This window comes from Miniopterus schreibersii (assembly GCF_964146895.1).
Source record: "Miniopterus schreibersii genome assembly, chromosome: 3".
NCBI classification, from domain to species: Eukaryota; Metazoa; Chordata; class Mammalia; order Chiroptera; family Miniopteridae; genus Miniopterus; species Miniopterus schreibersii.
In genome coordinates this window covers 69,529,192-69,544,826 of record NC_138103.1, presented here as the reverse complement: position 1 = coordinate 69,544,826, position 15,635 = coordinate 69,529,192, and the positions used below count along the sequence as shown (strand labels likewise).

General features: G+C 46.7%; 1 protein-coding gene across 2 annotated transcripts in view; it reads right to left on the bottom strand.

Annotated features, from left to right (window-relative positions):
• Window positions 1–5,468: 5,468 nt before the first annotated feature.
• MRPS27 (mitochondrial ribosomal protein S27) overlaps window positions 5,469–15,635 on the bottom strand; it is a 77,380-nt gene continuing 67,213 nt past the window's right edge. For both annotated transcript variants that reach the window (XM_081131124.1, XM_081131123.1), the window contains 4 exons: window positions 13,739–13,841; window positions 11,142–11,284; window positions 9,083–9,250; window positions 5,469–6,686 (listed from right to left, as the gene is read on the bottom strand). In XM_081131124.1, coding sequence (XP_080987250.1) covers window positions 6,447–6,686; window positions 9,083–9,250; window positions 11,142–11,284; window positions 13,739–13,841 — 654 coding nt within the window. In that variant the 3' untranslated portion in view covers window positions 5,469–6,446. The remainder of the gene's footprint in view (window positions 6,687–9,082; window positions 9,251–11,141; window positions 11,285–13,738; window positions 13,842–15,635) is intronic.

The window sequence follows — 15,635 nt, the reverse complement described above, 5'->3', positions numbered from 1 at the left end:
CAGTGTGTTACCCCTCTTGGTTTCTTGCTCAGTTGCAGAGTAAGCTCTATGTAAGTAATGTAATACGCTGTGGATTTCACTAACACCCAGAAACTAAAAGCTGTTTCAGAAAAGTGATTATAAAAAACAAGTACCTGAAAAAAGGCGAAATTCCTTGTAGTCATTCAAATCGTTATTTTATTCTATACCCAGCAGTAGGCAATACTGTGAGGACTTAACGGTGAACAGACAAGTGCAGCCCTAACTGGGGTGACAGGCCCCTAGAATTCAAGGGTAAGCACTGGTGGCCATAGGAAAACCACCAGAGGTGATGTCTTAGCTGGGACCTGGCATTATGTGAGTCGGGTGGAAAGCAAACTAGGTGGAGGTAACTGCACACGAAAGCTCAGTAGAGAGAAGGATCAGTGTATCTGGGGGCCCAGACTGCTCAGAACGGCAGAGCATAGAGTGGGAGGCTGGCGTCTCAGTTCCCTCCACGTGGCCACAGAAGATGTGGCCTCAAAAGGCCATTGCAGCCTGTCCTGAGTCAATGATGTTCCTTTGTTGCACACACTCCTATTGATCTAAGACTGTACCTCCAAGCCATGGGCTTCACTGACATCCAGAAGGGATTCTGAAATTCCTCCAGAAATTGAAGGGTTAGGCAAACATGTGAAAACTCAGGGTGGGAAATCATCACCAAAAGATTTGAATTACATCAGATTAATCTAAAATAAATAAATAGTTTTCTACTCCACTATTTAGTTTCTGGAGGGAAAGGCCTCAACCCAGGGTGACCGACCATCGGGGTTTGCCTGGGACTACCCTGAATATCCTGTGTCCCAGGAGATCCTTCGGTCCCAGGGAAGCCCTTACAGTTGGTCACCCTACCTGTTCTATTTCACGTACTATCTCAGGCACATTAACCTCAGAGGGTGTCTCACGGATTAAAACGTTGAACTCTGCAGAGAGGAAGCATCATAGTCAGCAAAATGCTCCTACCACTGGGCGTAGGACATAATGTCCCCTTTATAAAACCTTCATAAATTTTCCTCGTGTCTTTGATCTAGCTTTTAAAACCCATAATAGAACTCATTTGCAGATGCTTTTCTGTAAGAATAAACTGTTTTGTGAACATGCCCAGCTCAGATCGGGAACCCCTAACATTCCCACATAGTAAATGCACAGCCCAAGTAACTGCTTTGTTTTAGACAAAGACCCCAGTGGTGACTACCAGTCTCATGGCACAGCTACCATCTTTTGTTACCATAAAGGCAATGACACCCTCAGGGCAGCACACAATGTCAGCAAAGAGGCCAAACCAACTGGGACAGAAAGGTTATTTTCAAGCAAAGAAGCTGTTATTTAGAATAAAAGGATATTTTCCTGATATAGCTGTATTGGAAAACATTCCTCTCTCCCCATCTTCTAAGGAAAGATTTTTAAAATTTACCATTTTCAGAGTCTGAAAAGTTGAGCTCTAACCATTTAATGGAAGTATAATCACACCACAGTTTGCTTTTATGACTCACTAAAGCCAAAGCTCCCTGAGCTCATTTTAAACTCCGTCCCTTCCTCACCCACTGGGCAGGCCCACTGAGGTTCCTGGGGGACATGGGGTCAGATTCTGCTGGCTTGTTGGAGGTTACATCACAGCAGCTTCATTTGGGCTCAAGACTCCTGGTCCCAGTTCTATCTCCCCAGACAGCAAAACCACACAAACCACCGCTTACCCTTGTCTATAATGGATTCTCTTTAGGAAGAATGGCCCACCTGTGTTGCTGCTTATTTTACACTCACGTTCAGTTAGAAAAGAAGCTAATGTCAATTGTTTCCAGCTGCAGGAGTATCATTTGTAAATGAGCCACTTGCACAAATGTTTTTCTTGGGTCTCATCTGCACCGCCGCAAAAATCCCCACGGATGCCCTGGTTGCATACCCCAGGCCAGGGTTTCTATCCTTGGCACCACTGACACTGGGACCAGAGAGCTCTGTTAGGGGCTGTCCTGTGTACTGCACGATGCTTAGCAGCACCTCTGGCCTCTACTCACTAGAAGCTATTTTGTTCAAAGCGAAAACGTGACTCTCATAAACTAATTTTCAAAGCCTTTGACTAGTGAAATCTCTAGCGTGTTTCCACACACATCTTATATCCACGCCAGCCGGAAGGTATGAAAACAAAATGCAAAGTTTGGTGCCAAGGCCCCAGTGCCTGGAGAGCAAGGGGAGGTATGTGCACCTCACCACGATCTTCCACCACTCTGTCTTCTTTCCTTTTTCCTTTAGGCCAAGGTGGGTGTGGGTTTAGCCAAAACAGGTTTGGTTTGAATGGTAAATTTCAATTCAATTTAAAAAATTCTCGGTAGGAGAAACAAGATGGCGGCGTAGAGAACAGCTGCACCCGCCGCCTCCCGCAACCACATCAAAATTACAACTAAAATACAGAACAAACATCACCCAGAGCCTCCTGAAACCTGGCTGAACAGAAGCCCCACAACCAGGGGACTGAAGAAGCACCGAGACCAGTAGGAGGGACGAAGACGCGGGCAGATCAGGGCTGAATTGCAGAGACACGGCCTCGGGCCCACACCCCATGCCACGGTTTACACCCGCGACGGAATCTCGGCGGCCGAGGTTTCTCAGAGGAGGGAGGGGTCCCAGCCCCACAGCAGGCCCCCAGCCCAGGGCTCCAGGGCTGGAGATGTCCCCACACCTTCGGGCTGTGAAACCAGCGGGGACTGTCCCTGAGGGTCGCGGAGGCCGCGGGAGCCCCAGCAGCTCCTCTAAAGGGCCCGGCACGGACTCACTCGGACGCTCCCTCTGAGCCCAGCGCCGGGCAGCAGCTTGAAGGGACCCGGGACACTCGGGGAGGAACTAACCTGCCTGAGATCCGGGCGAGAGGCGGAGGGGCGGCTTCCTCCCAGGCAGAAGGGCTGGCGGAGGCCACGGCTCCTTTGGCGAGTCCTCCTGGCACACGGGCAGGCAGGCGCCATGTTTGAATCGCCAGCACCTGACTCCCACCTTTGGCCCCGCCCCGTGATTCCCGGAGGCCCCGCCCCTCCCCACCTGCAGCTCATCCAGGCCATTTCCAGGGGCTTTTCTGTGCAAGTGGCCTCTTGAGCCTCATGCTTAGGACTTTCCTAAAATCTCTCAAACAAGCAGCAGCTGCCCCATACGGCCTGATAAGTGGCCCCAGGCCTGGCACTAGCAGCAGCTGCATTAGCTCATAGCTTGGCCTCTCCTGAGCACCTCCAAGCCCAGCACAAGTAGCAGCCAACTACGGTTTGCTGAGTAGCTCGTGCTGGGTGGCCCTGGGCAAGGCACTGGCACAGGCTGACTCTGCACCTCCTGGGAGGCCCCAGAGACAGTGCACCTGGTGGTCAGACTCGACCACGCTGGATTACAACCCTACCACATCCACGAGTGACACACTCAAGGGGAGCACTTGGTGAACACCAAAGCCCCACTGAAGTAAATCCTGCTCCATAGGGGTGTCTCCAGCACAGCAGCTCTCTGGCTGTAGTTGCAGCTGGTCCTCACAGCCGATTGGCCTGGGGGTCAATTCCTCCCAGTGATGCCAACAGCAACCAAGGCTTAACTACAACAGGACAGTGCACACAGCCCACACAGGGGAGCACCCGGAAGGCCCAGCTCCGGTGACTGGGGAGGCTGAGCCACTGGACCCTACAGGACACCTACTACACAAAGTCACTCTACAAATTCCAGGAGACATAGCAGCTCTACCTAATACACAGAAACAAACACCTGGAAGCAGCCAAAATGTGGAGGCAAAGAAACATGTCACAAAGGAAAGAACACAAGAAATCTCTAGAAGAGGAACTAAATGAAATAGATCCAAGCAAGCTAACAGATACAGAGTTCAGAATTTTGTTTATAAGGATGTTTAAGCAGACTATTAACAGTAGAGTAGAGGACGCTGAGAATCAAATCAACAATTTGGAACATGAGGAAACAAAAAACACCCAACCAGAAGAGCAAAAAGAAAAAAGAATCCAGAAATATGAAGATAGTATAAGGAGCCTCTGGGACAACTTCAAGAGGTCCAACATTCATATTATTGGGGTACTAGAAGGGGAAGAAACAGACCAAGAAATTGAAAACTTATTTGAAAAAATCAAGACAGAAAACTTCTCCTACCTGAGGTAAGAAACAGACTTACAAGTCCAGAGGGTCCCAAACAAGAGGAACCCAAAGAGGCCCACAGCAAGACACATCATAATTAAAATGCCAAAAGTTGAAGACAAAGAGAGAATCTTAAAAGCAACAAGAGAGCCCGGCTGGGCGTGGCTCAGCGGTTAAGTGTCGACCTAGGATCCAGGCGATCAGGGTTCGATTCCCGGTCAGGGCACATGCCCGGGTTGCGGCTGCAGCCGATCAATGACTCTCTCGTAATTGATGTTTCTAGCTCTCTCTCTCTTGCCTTTCCTCTCTCTGAAATCAATAAAGATATATTAAAAAAAAAAAAAGCAACAAAAGCAGTTAGTTACCTACAAGGGAGCACCCATACGACTGTCAGCTGATTTCTCAACAGAAACTTTGCAGGCCAGAAGGGAGTGGCAAGAAATATTCAAAGTGATGAAAAACATGGAACTACAACCAAGATTACTGTACCCAGCAAAGCTATCATTGAGAATTGAAGGTCAGATAAAGAGCTTCTCAGACAAGGAAAAGCTAAAGGAGTTCATCACCACCAGACCAGCACTACAGGAAATGTTGAAGGGTCTTCTTTAAGAAGAAGCTAATGAACAAAAGAATCTGATGAACAAAATAGATCCAGAGACATTGATGCATGCAACAGATGATCATATTTCAGAGGAAAGAGGGAAGGGGGGGTGGAGGGTGGGAAGAGATGAACTAAAGAAGTTATACGCATATATGCACAACCCATGGACACAGTTAATAACGGGGTGAAGGCCTGGGGAGGGGGTGGGAGTGAAGCGGAGGGAGTCAATTTGGGGGGAAAATGGGACACCTGTAACACTCTCAACAATAAAGACAAATTAAAAAAAAAAAATTCTCTCCTGAACACCTACTTTACGATTCCCAGGGAAGGTCGCTTGTACCCCAGCACAGCTGGAGACAAGCCTCCGAGGCTTCCATGAATCAGATGATTTCCTTCATCAGAGCTTCTGGCATCTCCAGACTGGAAGTGCTCTTCCTGCAAATGTGCACTTCACTTCGCCTTGTCTACTGCTGTGCTGGGTACTAACTGCAGCGGCATGCGGAGGGAATGGAGTATGACGGCGAGGACCAGCGCCCCTTGGGCACAGGCGGGTTATGCATTTTCAGGTTCCTCATTCGAAACCGGGGTTCCGGGCACCTCCCTCATGGAGTTGCTGACACACAGTGAGACCTTGATAAATGTCACAGTTGAATGGAGAAGGGTTGAAACGATGTTGCTGAAAATCACAGTAACTATGATGAGATTCCCTATGTCCTTCTCCATTCCCCAAAAGATAAAGAATACATTAAAAGAATCCCAGAACATTTATTTCCACAGGTTCGTGAGAAAAGAATACAATTCTGAATAAAAGCACACTCCTATATTTAAAGGCAAAACTACATAGCAAGCAAGAGCTGCCCCCAACCCCTCACTGAGAAACATCAGAAATGTTGCGCCTCCTGAGTTTTATAATTACTCATGTCTCCCAGCCCATCTCTCATTTTCTGCGACTTCTGACTGAAATGTGTTCACAAGCTGCATGTATGCATGTGTGTGCACAAAAGGCCCACCTGATCTACGTAATGAAGGAGCTGAGACAATGTGCTGGGAAAAAGTAACCCCAATGTGATGGAGAAGCTCCAGCCAAGGAGGCTAGCTTTCTCCTTGAGTCCTCACATCCCAAAAACGCCACTAAGTGTTCCTGAAATTTGAAAGCCAGTGGGTCCTGTGCTGGCTCCTGTATTGAGCTTCTACCAGTTCAGGTCTGGAAGGGGGGACATGGGAAAGGAGACTGTGGAGGTGTGCGGGCACCTATACCCCGCTGAGGCCCAGTACTTGCCCCAGAGAGAAGGGGGCAGAGGTCCCAGGATGTGCAGTTTGCCTTGGCTGGGGGAGAGAGGCCATTCGAAGCCCTATGCTGAGACCCAGTGCTTAAGCCATGGCACCCCTGCTGTCATCATAGGTATGAGGGACCTGTTGTGTTCAGAAGTGATCCTGTCCTCAGGAATGCCACCACAGGCCTCCGGAGCTCCTTGTAAGGTGTTTAGCTGGTGGCTTCAGTCTGACTACCAGCCACTGTCACGGTTCCATAGCCCGGGGAACTAAGAATGGGCAGTGTGGATGGGTAGTCACAGGGCCTCTGTATGTTGAACATCGCGGCTTTCCAGCACATGTGGGCAGCTTTAGAGAAGGAGAAAGCAGATGGAGGAAGCTGAGCTGCCATCGTGGTCCCCCCGTGATGGGGGCCAGTGAAGTCCTGTGGCGGGGCTGGGCTGCAGGGCCTTCAGGCAGCCACCTTAGCTGCTCTCCGTGCCTGGAGTTCCCGCTTTGCCTCCTCCCTGTGCTGCTGCTCCCTCTGGATCAAGTACAGCCGCTCCTGGTGCCACTGCTGCAGCTTCTGCTCGTAGGTGGCAATGTCCTCTGCCTCACAGGCAGGGAGCTGGTCTTTGATGAGCTGGGTGGTCAGAGTCAAAAGGTTTCCTGACTCAATTTTGCCCAGAGCCTGAAGTTGGGAATGCAAGGCCTGTTGGAAAGACAGGAAGGAAGAGAAGGTGCATGTGGGAGGGCAGGGCAATGGGGGGAGAACAGAGGAGGAAAAGAGGTAAGTCACTTGCAACAGCTCCACATTCTCTCACTGGAAAAGGCACTTTGTTGGAACCTGGCAGCTTCCTTTCATGCAGACACTAGTAGCTTTTGCTCTTTTTATCCAGCCCAGCCATTTTGCTAAGATGCACTAAATGTGATTTTTCCCCCTTCACTTACAAACAGTAAATGGAACTCCATATGCTGTGATTCCCACTAGTTTCTTTTTTAAACCACAAAGATGGCACAAGTATAACAAATCAACATATCCACCCTGACCTGCACCAAACTGAGCAGCCAACTCCAAGGGCAAAGAGCGCTAAGATGCAAACAAAATGGCAGAGGCAGCTGATAAACTGGATGAAGCCCATCCATATCTTTTCCTTCAGAACAATTGAGATAAATGTTTGCCTGACTCGTGTTCCTTCCAACAGATGGGAACCATCCCGAGGACTTCTCACTAACGGCATGCTAACAGCTCCCACGAGGGCTGCGCTACTGCAGTCCTCCACCTGCTGTGCTCCCAGGTCAGCCTTTACTTACTGACTGCTTTGTTCCGTCTGAAGTGGCAGCTGGGCCTGTCTGTGTATTCCCGGAGAGGTAAAGTACAAAAAACACAAATCTACTTGAGCACTTCAAGGTGCAGATGGCCGGAGAGAGCTGCCTACAGCCCCGGCCAGCCTGAGCCACATCCCCATGTTCTACACAAATACAATTCACTGGCACAGGCGATGAAGTCCCCAGTGGGGACAGGAAGGTGGGCAGGTCCATGGGCCCCAAACAGATTACCTGAGACTAATAAACATCAGGCAACACAAAGAAAGGAAGTGCAAAGTGAAAATCATTATACATGGTTCGAGGCCAAGGAGACAGGCTGGGACATCAGAACAAGGACTCAGCTCTGACTCAGAAAACTTGTGTTCAAATCCAGAGTCTGTGTGGGCTGGTCTCTCTCAGCCTTGGTGCCATGTAACTTGGCACGAGCAGCATCTGACACCCAGAGCCATGTGAGGACGGATGAAATGCATGGGGTCTCATGCACAGCTAGCAGCCAATAAATATTTGTCTCTTGTCCTTTTTGATTTTTTTTTAAAAAAAGTGTTTTTGGAAGAGTGAGGACGGAGAATTTAACGTAGGCACAGATTTCTATTCTTCGAGGCTAAATTATAAGAAACAAGAGAAAGAGGTGGTAATTCTTAGGAATAGGGTGATAGCCTTGGTCAATATGAATGCGGCCAATACAATCTATGGGGCTAAGTAGACTTTTTTAGCCTTTCTATATCCACAAAATTAGGCAAGGTTAAGAGGAAAGAATAGGTATGTAGGTTCTTAACCTAGCTCTACTGTTAATACTCTGTATACCCTGGGAACACTGATTAACCTTTCTCAGTTTTCAAATTATAAAAGAGGGAAGTTGAGCAATGATCTTATAGAAATACTGGAGAAACAGCTGCTAAAGGACAAAATCCCCTATAACATGGGGGATGAGATTTCCCATAGCTGGTCCAATCTAATTACTGAAAAGACGTAAAGGTAATGATCTGGCAAAATGTACATCTCTCTGTCTCAAAGTGATATAAGAGGTCAGCTGGCATGGATGGGAATGTTTTCTGCTTCATACAAAAAACTCTCCTCCAGGCAGCACTTTTTCTCTTCACACAAAATAGATGAGAAAAAGCAACGAAGAGGCCAAGGGTTTAAACTTTGAACATGGCTCTTCTTTCCTAATGACCACCGAGCCTTCTGGGATGTTCAGCTGAAAGCTACCAAAGGTAGCTTGAGTGCTCAGGGCCGTTTTGGAAAGAAGCAGTGGAAATTTGTTTCCACCTTCTATGTGGTACAAGAGAGCATTGCTAATGGTCCTCCTGCAGAACACAAAGCCGTCAAGGTGAGCAAAGGAGGACGCCTGCATCTTACCTCCATCCTACTCAAGTGCGGCTTTGTAATTTCCACCTGCATCTCTGGTTATCCAGCACACTTAGTGCAATGGGAGAAACGACCAGATCCTTTCCGCTCAGGGCTGGAGTCAGGTGACTGCTATGAGAGGCACGTATTACCCACCCACCAGGCACATGTCGGGGTGATGGGTTAATGACATGCTGCCTCAGGGAACAAAATGGTGACCCATTAGCTCAAGTACAAAAAGAAGTGTAGAGATTCCATTTGTTTCTTTTAAGACCACTTCCTGTGTGAAGCAATAAAAATGCAATTTTTGATGTCAGTTTTTAATGCCTTTCTGAGTGACATTAATGCATAAAAGGACTGCCTATCTGTCACTAGGGCAGAGAAGCATTTTTAATGCACAGCTGAGAGGGCCTCAGTTCTGCTATGACTCACCTTAAATCGCTCCAGGTATCGTGGAAGCTTGGACTGTTCAGTTTCCTCCACGTCCAACTGCTCCACCAGTTCTGGCACCTGGCTGTCTTCCCCTCCTTGGGGTTGTTCCTCTGAGGACTCCTGGGCTGGAGCAGTAAGGGCCTGCAGTGCTCTGTCCAGCACGTCAAGCTGTGGGGCAGAGATGGGCAGGGACTCATCAGCCTGTGGCCCTGAGGTCACACAGTGAAGGAAGGCTGGAGAAGGGAAAGGAAATCTGGGATCTAAAAAGTCATGAGAAGAGTTCTCTTATGAAATTATAGGAAACAGAAATGGTTATATGATTTCCATTAGAAACACCTTGTCGGATGGCTTGGAAAACTTTGTACAAAACAAATGGTACAGATAATCAAGCTCAGAATTATTTATATATGAATTAGCATAATGGCATTTGATTTCCCTTTTAATCAACCAGGTAGGAATCCAAGAATTATGCTCAATGGGCACAAAAGAATGCCCCATCCCTGCCTCCACTGTCTGTCTTCCTTAATCAATTTGGAATTGGGAGAAAGACAAAGAAAAATCAGCATAGACCACTGTGAATGCATGGTGAAAGCCAACAAAGGGCCACTGTGAATGCATGGTGAAGCCTCTGAACCTAGACGAGGGTCTCCTTCAGAGGAAGATGTTAGCTCTCAGAGTCAGCAAATTAGGGACCAGCACAATCCACATAAGCTGCCAGCAAAGACCAGAGAAGCACACATGAAATTCACCTTAGAGGTGATTCCTGTGACTTAGAAAGGAAGTAAATTATAAAGCAGGGGTTTCTTTTGTTTTGACCCCTCCCCTCACCACTTTCACCTTGGGCACACCTCCTGAACCCAGAGGGACTAATTAGAGATGGCAGAGCAACAACCTCATGGCCAGCATCAGCACCTGCTTCAACATCGATTAATTCTGTCCATGTCATGTTAGAACAAAAATCGAGAAATACTCCGAGGCCCTTCAATTACACTAATACATTACACCCAAACCCAATACACGTCCCATTCCTGCTGACTTCTGAATCACATTTTTATTAAGTCAGAACACAAAGAATGCACAACCTGGCAACGAGTGGAAGGAATATTTCTCCGGCAAGGAACTGACGTACAATTTTGTTTTCAATCACTAACATGACTACGGCAGGGCTGAGTAGGAATATATATTTAGAAATGTGTATGCTTTGCTATACATGCCTCGACAAAACGATAACGGTTCACTAGACATTAGCATAAAGAGCCACTACAGGAACCAGATTCGCATATCTCTCGACTGCAATGAAAGCCAAGTGGCGAGTCCTAGTTACCAGGGTTAAGGCAAAACAAATGAGCAGCTCAAAGTTAACATTCACACCCTAGTAACGGAACAACCAATGTGCTTCTAGGCTTCACTGTGACTACAGAAGCTGCTTGGACTGCCTTCCTATGGGGTGTGTCACATGGCTCTAAGATGCTACCTCTCCTGTAGCCTGAGCTAAATCTAGTAACTTCAGAGTGTCAAGAGCCCTAAGTGACTAAGAGAGATGAGCTTGGGGCTGAAGGACAGGCTCTTAGTCTAGGCAACATGAAGTCCTTAGAACTCTGAAGGGAATACTTGATCCAGGTTTCAGCACCGTGCATTCACCATGGAGCTCTTTAATGGAAGGGAAGGAAGGCTGTGCCATGCCGTGCCATCTCTAGTCCCAGACTCATTTTTTGTGGGTAGTTTCCCAGGACTCTAGGGCTAAAGAAAGGGTAAACATTTTAAATGAAATCTTAACCTCTCCTGAGCTGCCACAGAGACTTTACTGGGGAGTGGGCTGCATTTTATTGAACTCGGAAGGGGAAGAGTTTTCCTTCTAGACAATGAGCTATAAAATAAACAATAATCTTATTTTCTAGTAATGTTGAGAATATTTGTGGTTTTTCATTCCTTTTCAACTGGATAAGTATGATTCTACAGAAATAAATAAAAAAGTAGGGGGCAGGGGAAGACAATGAAAACAAATCCAAAACATAACTTAGGAGATGGCTAAATCCCCTGATAGGACCGAGGAACATACCGCTTCTCGACATAGCTTTCCATCTTCTGCGGAGGAGGCCACCTTCTCCATCACCTGCAGGGCTCTGTCCAGGTAGCCTGGCCGCCACAGCAGAGGCATGTCGTGGTACACGGCCCGGAGCCCTCGCTGCAGTTCCACTTTCCCTGTGGCCAAAAGGAACAATGAAGAAAGCTCAGCCACGCCTTCCCACTAGGTCTGAGACTGATGACTTGAAGGCACACGTGGATATTCACCTGGTAGCTCTAGAAATGGAGACAGGTCATTTCAAACCTGTACCAAGGGCCCCACCCCACTCAGAGGCCTGGTGACATTTCAGATGGATGACGCAGAACATGGAAAATTCACTGTACACGTGTTTTAAGACACAATTTATGAACTTGTTTTTCCTCTTCCCTTTAGGCTGGCAGGATTACCATGAGGATGTCTGAAGCACAGGGCTGAGGGAAATTTAGAGAGGTGGATATATCTGCCTCCAAGTATAGCCACCCTTATAAGAGGAGTCAAACAACTGAAACACTATTTTTGTGTTAAGAACAAAATCTCCTTCAGAAAAGAAATTCTACAACTTTTCTACACTGAAAATCTTGTCAACATTGGACAACCTGCCCTGCCAGGAAACGTGTGACAGTTTTTGAAATGCTCCAAAACATCCCACTGACTGTCCTCATGAAAAGAAAAAAAATCTCATTTTGCTCTTCTTTCCCTCATTTGAGCTTTATCAGTACTTAAAGCATAAAGTCCTCATCATCCTCTGGCTCTCGGGACATGAGTGTTTCTCTTGGTTCCTCATTCCATCGCCCTGGAAGTCAGGGTGTGGGCCTGACAGCAGGGCCCTCTGGTGGGTAGGGCTGGTGACTCCTAAGGCACAGAAGTCCTCTCTGCACCAATGGACAAAGTCACCTTGAGCTGTCAGGTCTCAAATCCACCTTCACTTATCTTTCCAAGGAAGGAGGATTTGGAAAAGCTACAGCAGGACATAAATAGACAAAGCTTATCAGGTGACAGCTAATTTTAGAGCTTTAAGATGCTTGGGGCTAGACTGCAGCCACATTCTGGGAAGCTGCTGCCATTGGGGTGACTGAGGCTGCCCAGCACAGGACACGAGAGCAAAGAGATTCTGATGTGCCAGCTGCCAGTCCCAAAGCACTGGGGCCTCTGCTGAGAAACAACCACAAAGTACATTTTTTTAGCCCTGTCAACTTCCTGAATAATTTCTGCAGTACAAGAGACCTGAATGCTAATCTGAAGGCAAAAACATGTAAATCACTATCAAAAGTAGATAGCAAATAAGGAGAAAAAGACTTTTTTTTTTTTTTTTTTTTAATGTCTTTACTGATTTCAGAGAGAGGAAGGGAGATGGGGACAGAGAGAGAAACATCAATGATGAGAGAGTCACTGTTCGGCTTGCCTCCTGCATGTCCCCTGCTGGGGATGGAGCCCTCAGCCTGGGCATGTGCCCTGACTGGAAATTGAACCTCAATCTCCTGGATCCTAGGTCAATGCTCAACCTCTGAACCACGCCGGCCAGCTGAGAACATGGTTTTTAACAAGTAGTCTACTCTGACAGCCAGTCCGGTAAACTCTGAAATTCCTCTCTGAGTCAGTTTATATCAGGATCAGCCTCCAGGAATGCCACACTACATTCTGTTGGTGAAGATCAACTTCAAAAGCAGTCAAACTGCCCTAGCTTTGATGATTTTAAAAACTGAATGTAAGCAGAAGCAGCATATCATCAAGGGGAGGTGCTTCCTCAAATGCCTATCACTCAAGACAGAGACAGAAAGCGTACTGACATAACATGCATTTAATAACCTCTATAAAACAGGGCACTTTTAATGTTGGACGTTATCTGCCCAGATTCCACACAGCCCAGGTTCTGAGGCCACGCCACAGGCCTCGACCTCCTGACCTGTCTGACTGCAATGCAGTCAGGACACCCTCGTCCTGCCCCCCGCATGGCATGCCACCCCGCACCAATGAGCATACTGGATTCTGCTTTCCCAAAGTGCTACCAGTTGTGCTGAGTTTCTCCTCCTTCACCTGAAAATAATATCAAGGAGAGGACTTCAACCCTAACTCTTAATTTCTTCCTAGACTTTAGATCTAAAGAGAGAGAAAGATGTTTGTTAATACCAGGAAAGATTCTACTGGTTGGTTCTCCCAAAAGAGGGACACAACTTTCCTTTCTCTAACCCTTCCTTACACTGATTAGCATTAAACAGAAATTATAATCTGCAGCCACCAGCACTAGTTCTCAGTTTGCAAGTGGGTGACAGGCTTTAGAACCTCCTTATTCTCTCGTGTCATAACTGTAAGGCCATCAAAGTCTCCCTCCCTCCCTCCCTCCCTCCCTCCCTCCCTCCCTCCCTCCCTCCCTCTCTCTCTCTTCCTTTTTAAAACAGAATCTCCAACCGCAATCTCCTGGATCATAGGTCGATGCTCAACTGCTGAGCCACACTGGCTGGGAAAAGTATTTCTTTGTGTGTGAGTAAAAATGAAAGCTGTATAAGAATTTCACTAGCTATAATGTTATTATGAAGTAGAAGAGTGCATGGTTCTACCCATGACAAACACATTTGTAAGGTCACTTAGCTTACCTAGAAGTGCATAGCCATACAGCTGGGAGCTCAGCCCCACGGAGTTCTTTTGCTTTAGGCCTGGGAGTAACAGGGACGCACCGAAGTTCCTCTCCTCTTCCCACTGCAACAGAATACACAAGGTCATGGTGCAGCCGAGCAATGAGCACTTTATGCAAAAATGTGGTTTTTAATAACATGGAGGAAAAAGAACATGTTATAGCATTAAATTAAAAGAGTAAAATAATAAAGCTATAGATACATTATAATCCCAATTTTGTAAGTAAGCGGTATTTATGTTTAATGAAACATACAGAAAGGAAATACCCTACATGTTAACAGATTTCTGTGTGGTGAAATTGTGAGTAATTTGGTTTTCTTTCTTGTGCTTTTCTTTTTTTTCTTTTTTAAATATATCTTTATTGATTTCAGAGAGAGGAAAGGACAGGGAGAGAGATAGAAACATCAATGATGAGAGAGTCATTGATCGGCTGCAGCCCGCAACCCGGGCATGTGCCCTGACCGGGAATCGAACCCTGATCGCCTGGATCCTAGGTCGAAGCTTTAACCACTGAGCCACGCCCGGCAGGGCATCTTGTGCTTTTCTTTATTTTCCAAAAATTTGGCAATGAATAAGAAGTCCTTTTACAATCAGAAAAGCAAAACAAAACGAAAATAAAGAGCACACTCTGGACCAACATTGCCTGGGACAATCAATAAAAATGTGACATGCTGTCAGCCCCATTCTCACTCCCATGGCTCTGACATGATGGAGTGAGCTTCTGAATTTGAAACAATTCAGCAATGATAGGGCTCCCACTTGAGAATGTTAAAATAAATACAACTACTAGCTTTTAGATAGATTTGTGCCTATCAAAAATAAATTAGGTAATAAGAAACACTTAGTGATCGTTTCAACTCAGGGTGCAAAATTACATTTCAATAAAATTGGAGCCTTTTGAGACATGAGAAAAATGGGGCAAAAAACACAGCATTGCTAAGCTTGCTGCAGAACACTAACAAGAGTGACGGGACTTGCTGGAAAATGGGGCTGGAGCAGAGCCTTGGCAATGCCCCAGACACGAGAGCTGGGGTCATCTCAGTGCCACCTGAGTACACACTGGCTTGAGCCTGGCTCTGGCTTAGAAATACAGAACACAAAGCTCAAGCTGCCCTGCACAGGCGTCTGCACTCAGAGATCAGGGAGGAAGCAGAGAATGAAATGTGGTCCGCCTGTGACAATTGCAGCCTGTATAAGTGAGGCACTCCAGGTGTTAATGGGCACCACACCTTTTTACTGGGGATGGCCTCTGTGCAATGAAAGTGTAATTTCTTAAGGTCTGAAAAAAGCAAAGTCCTTGGGAGAAAAAGAAAACCCTCCCTGGGGAACTTCTGCAGCATAGATAAGTAAAATTGCTGGTAATTAAGGACCAGGCCATTTCACTTTTAAAAGCAAATCACTCTGGTTTGATTTTCTCTCACATAAAGTGCACAAAAAGGGTCCTAGTGAATATACAGGGAGCCTGAAAAACATTATTTTCCTTTTCTTTAAGGAAAAAAAGATCTATAGTATCAGAATGCAATAGGGCGAAAAGCCAAGTGAGTGGTGTCCTTGCTGTGCTGGGGACAGAGCAGGGTGGTGCTGGCGACTGGGATAGCGATACCCCCAAAGGACTTCTAGAAAGATGAAAACAAACACAAATAAAATGAGTGTCTTAGAGGTGTTTGAAAAATGGCCTGGGAACAATGCAACCACTGCTAAAACCTTAGGTCTCTTCCAAGCTGTTAGGTTCTGGGGCATGTACTGCCAGACTGTCAGGTGCTATTTCACCAATGTCCTCTAGGTTTTTCCATTTTATGCTTCTGCCTCTCCCATTAATACAAAGCAAACCTTCATTTCCCCTCTTCCTCCTGCTCC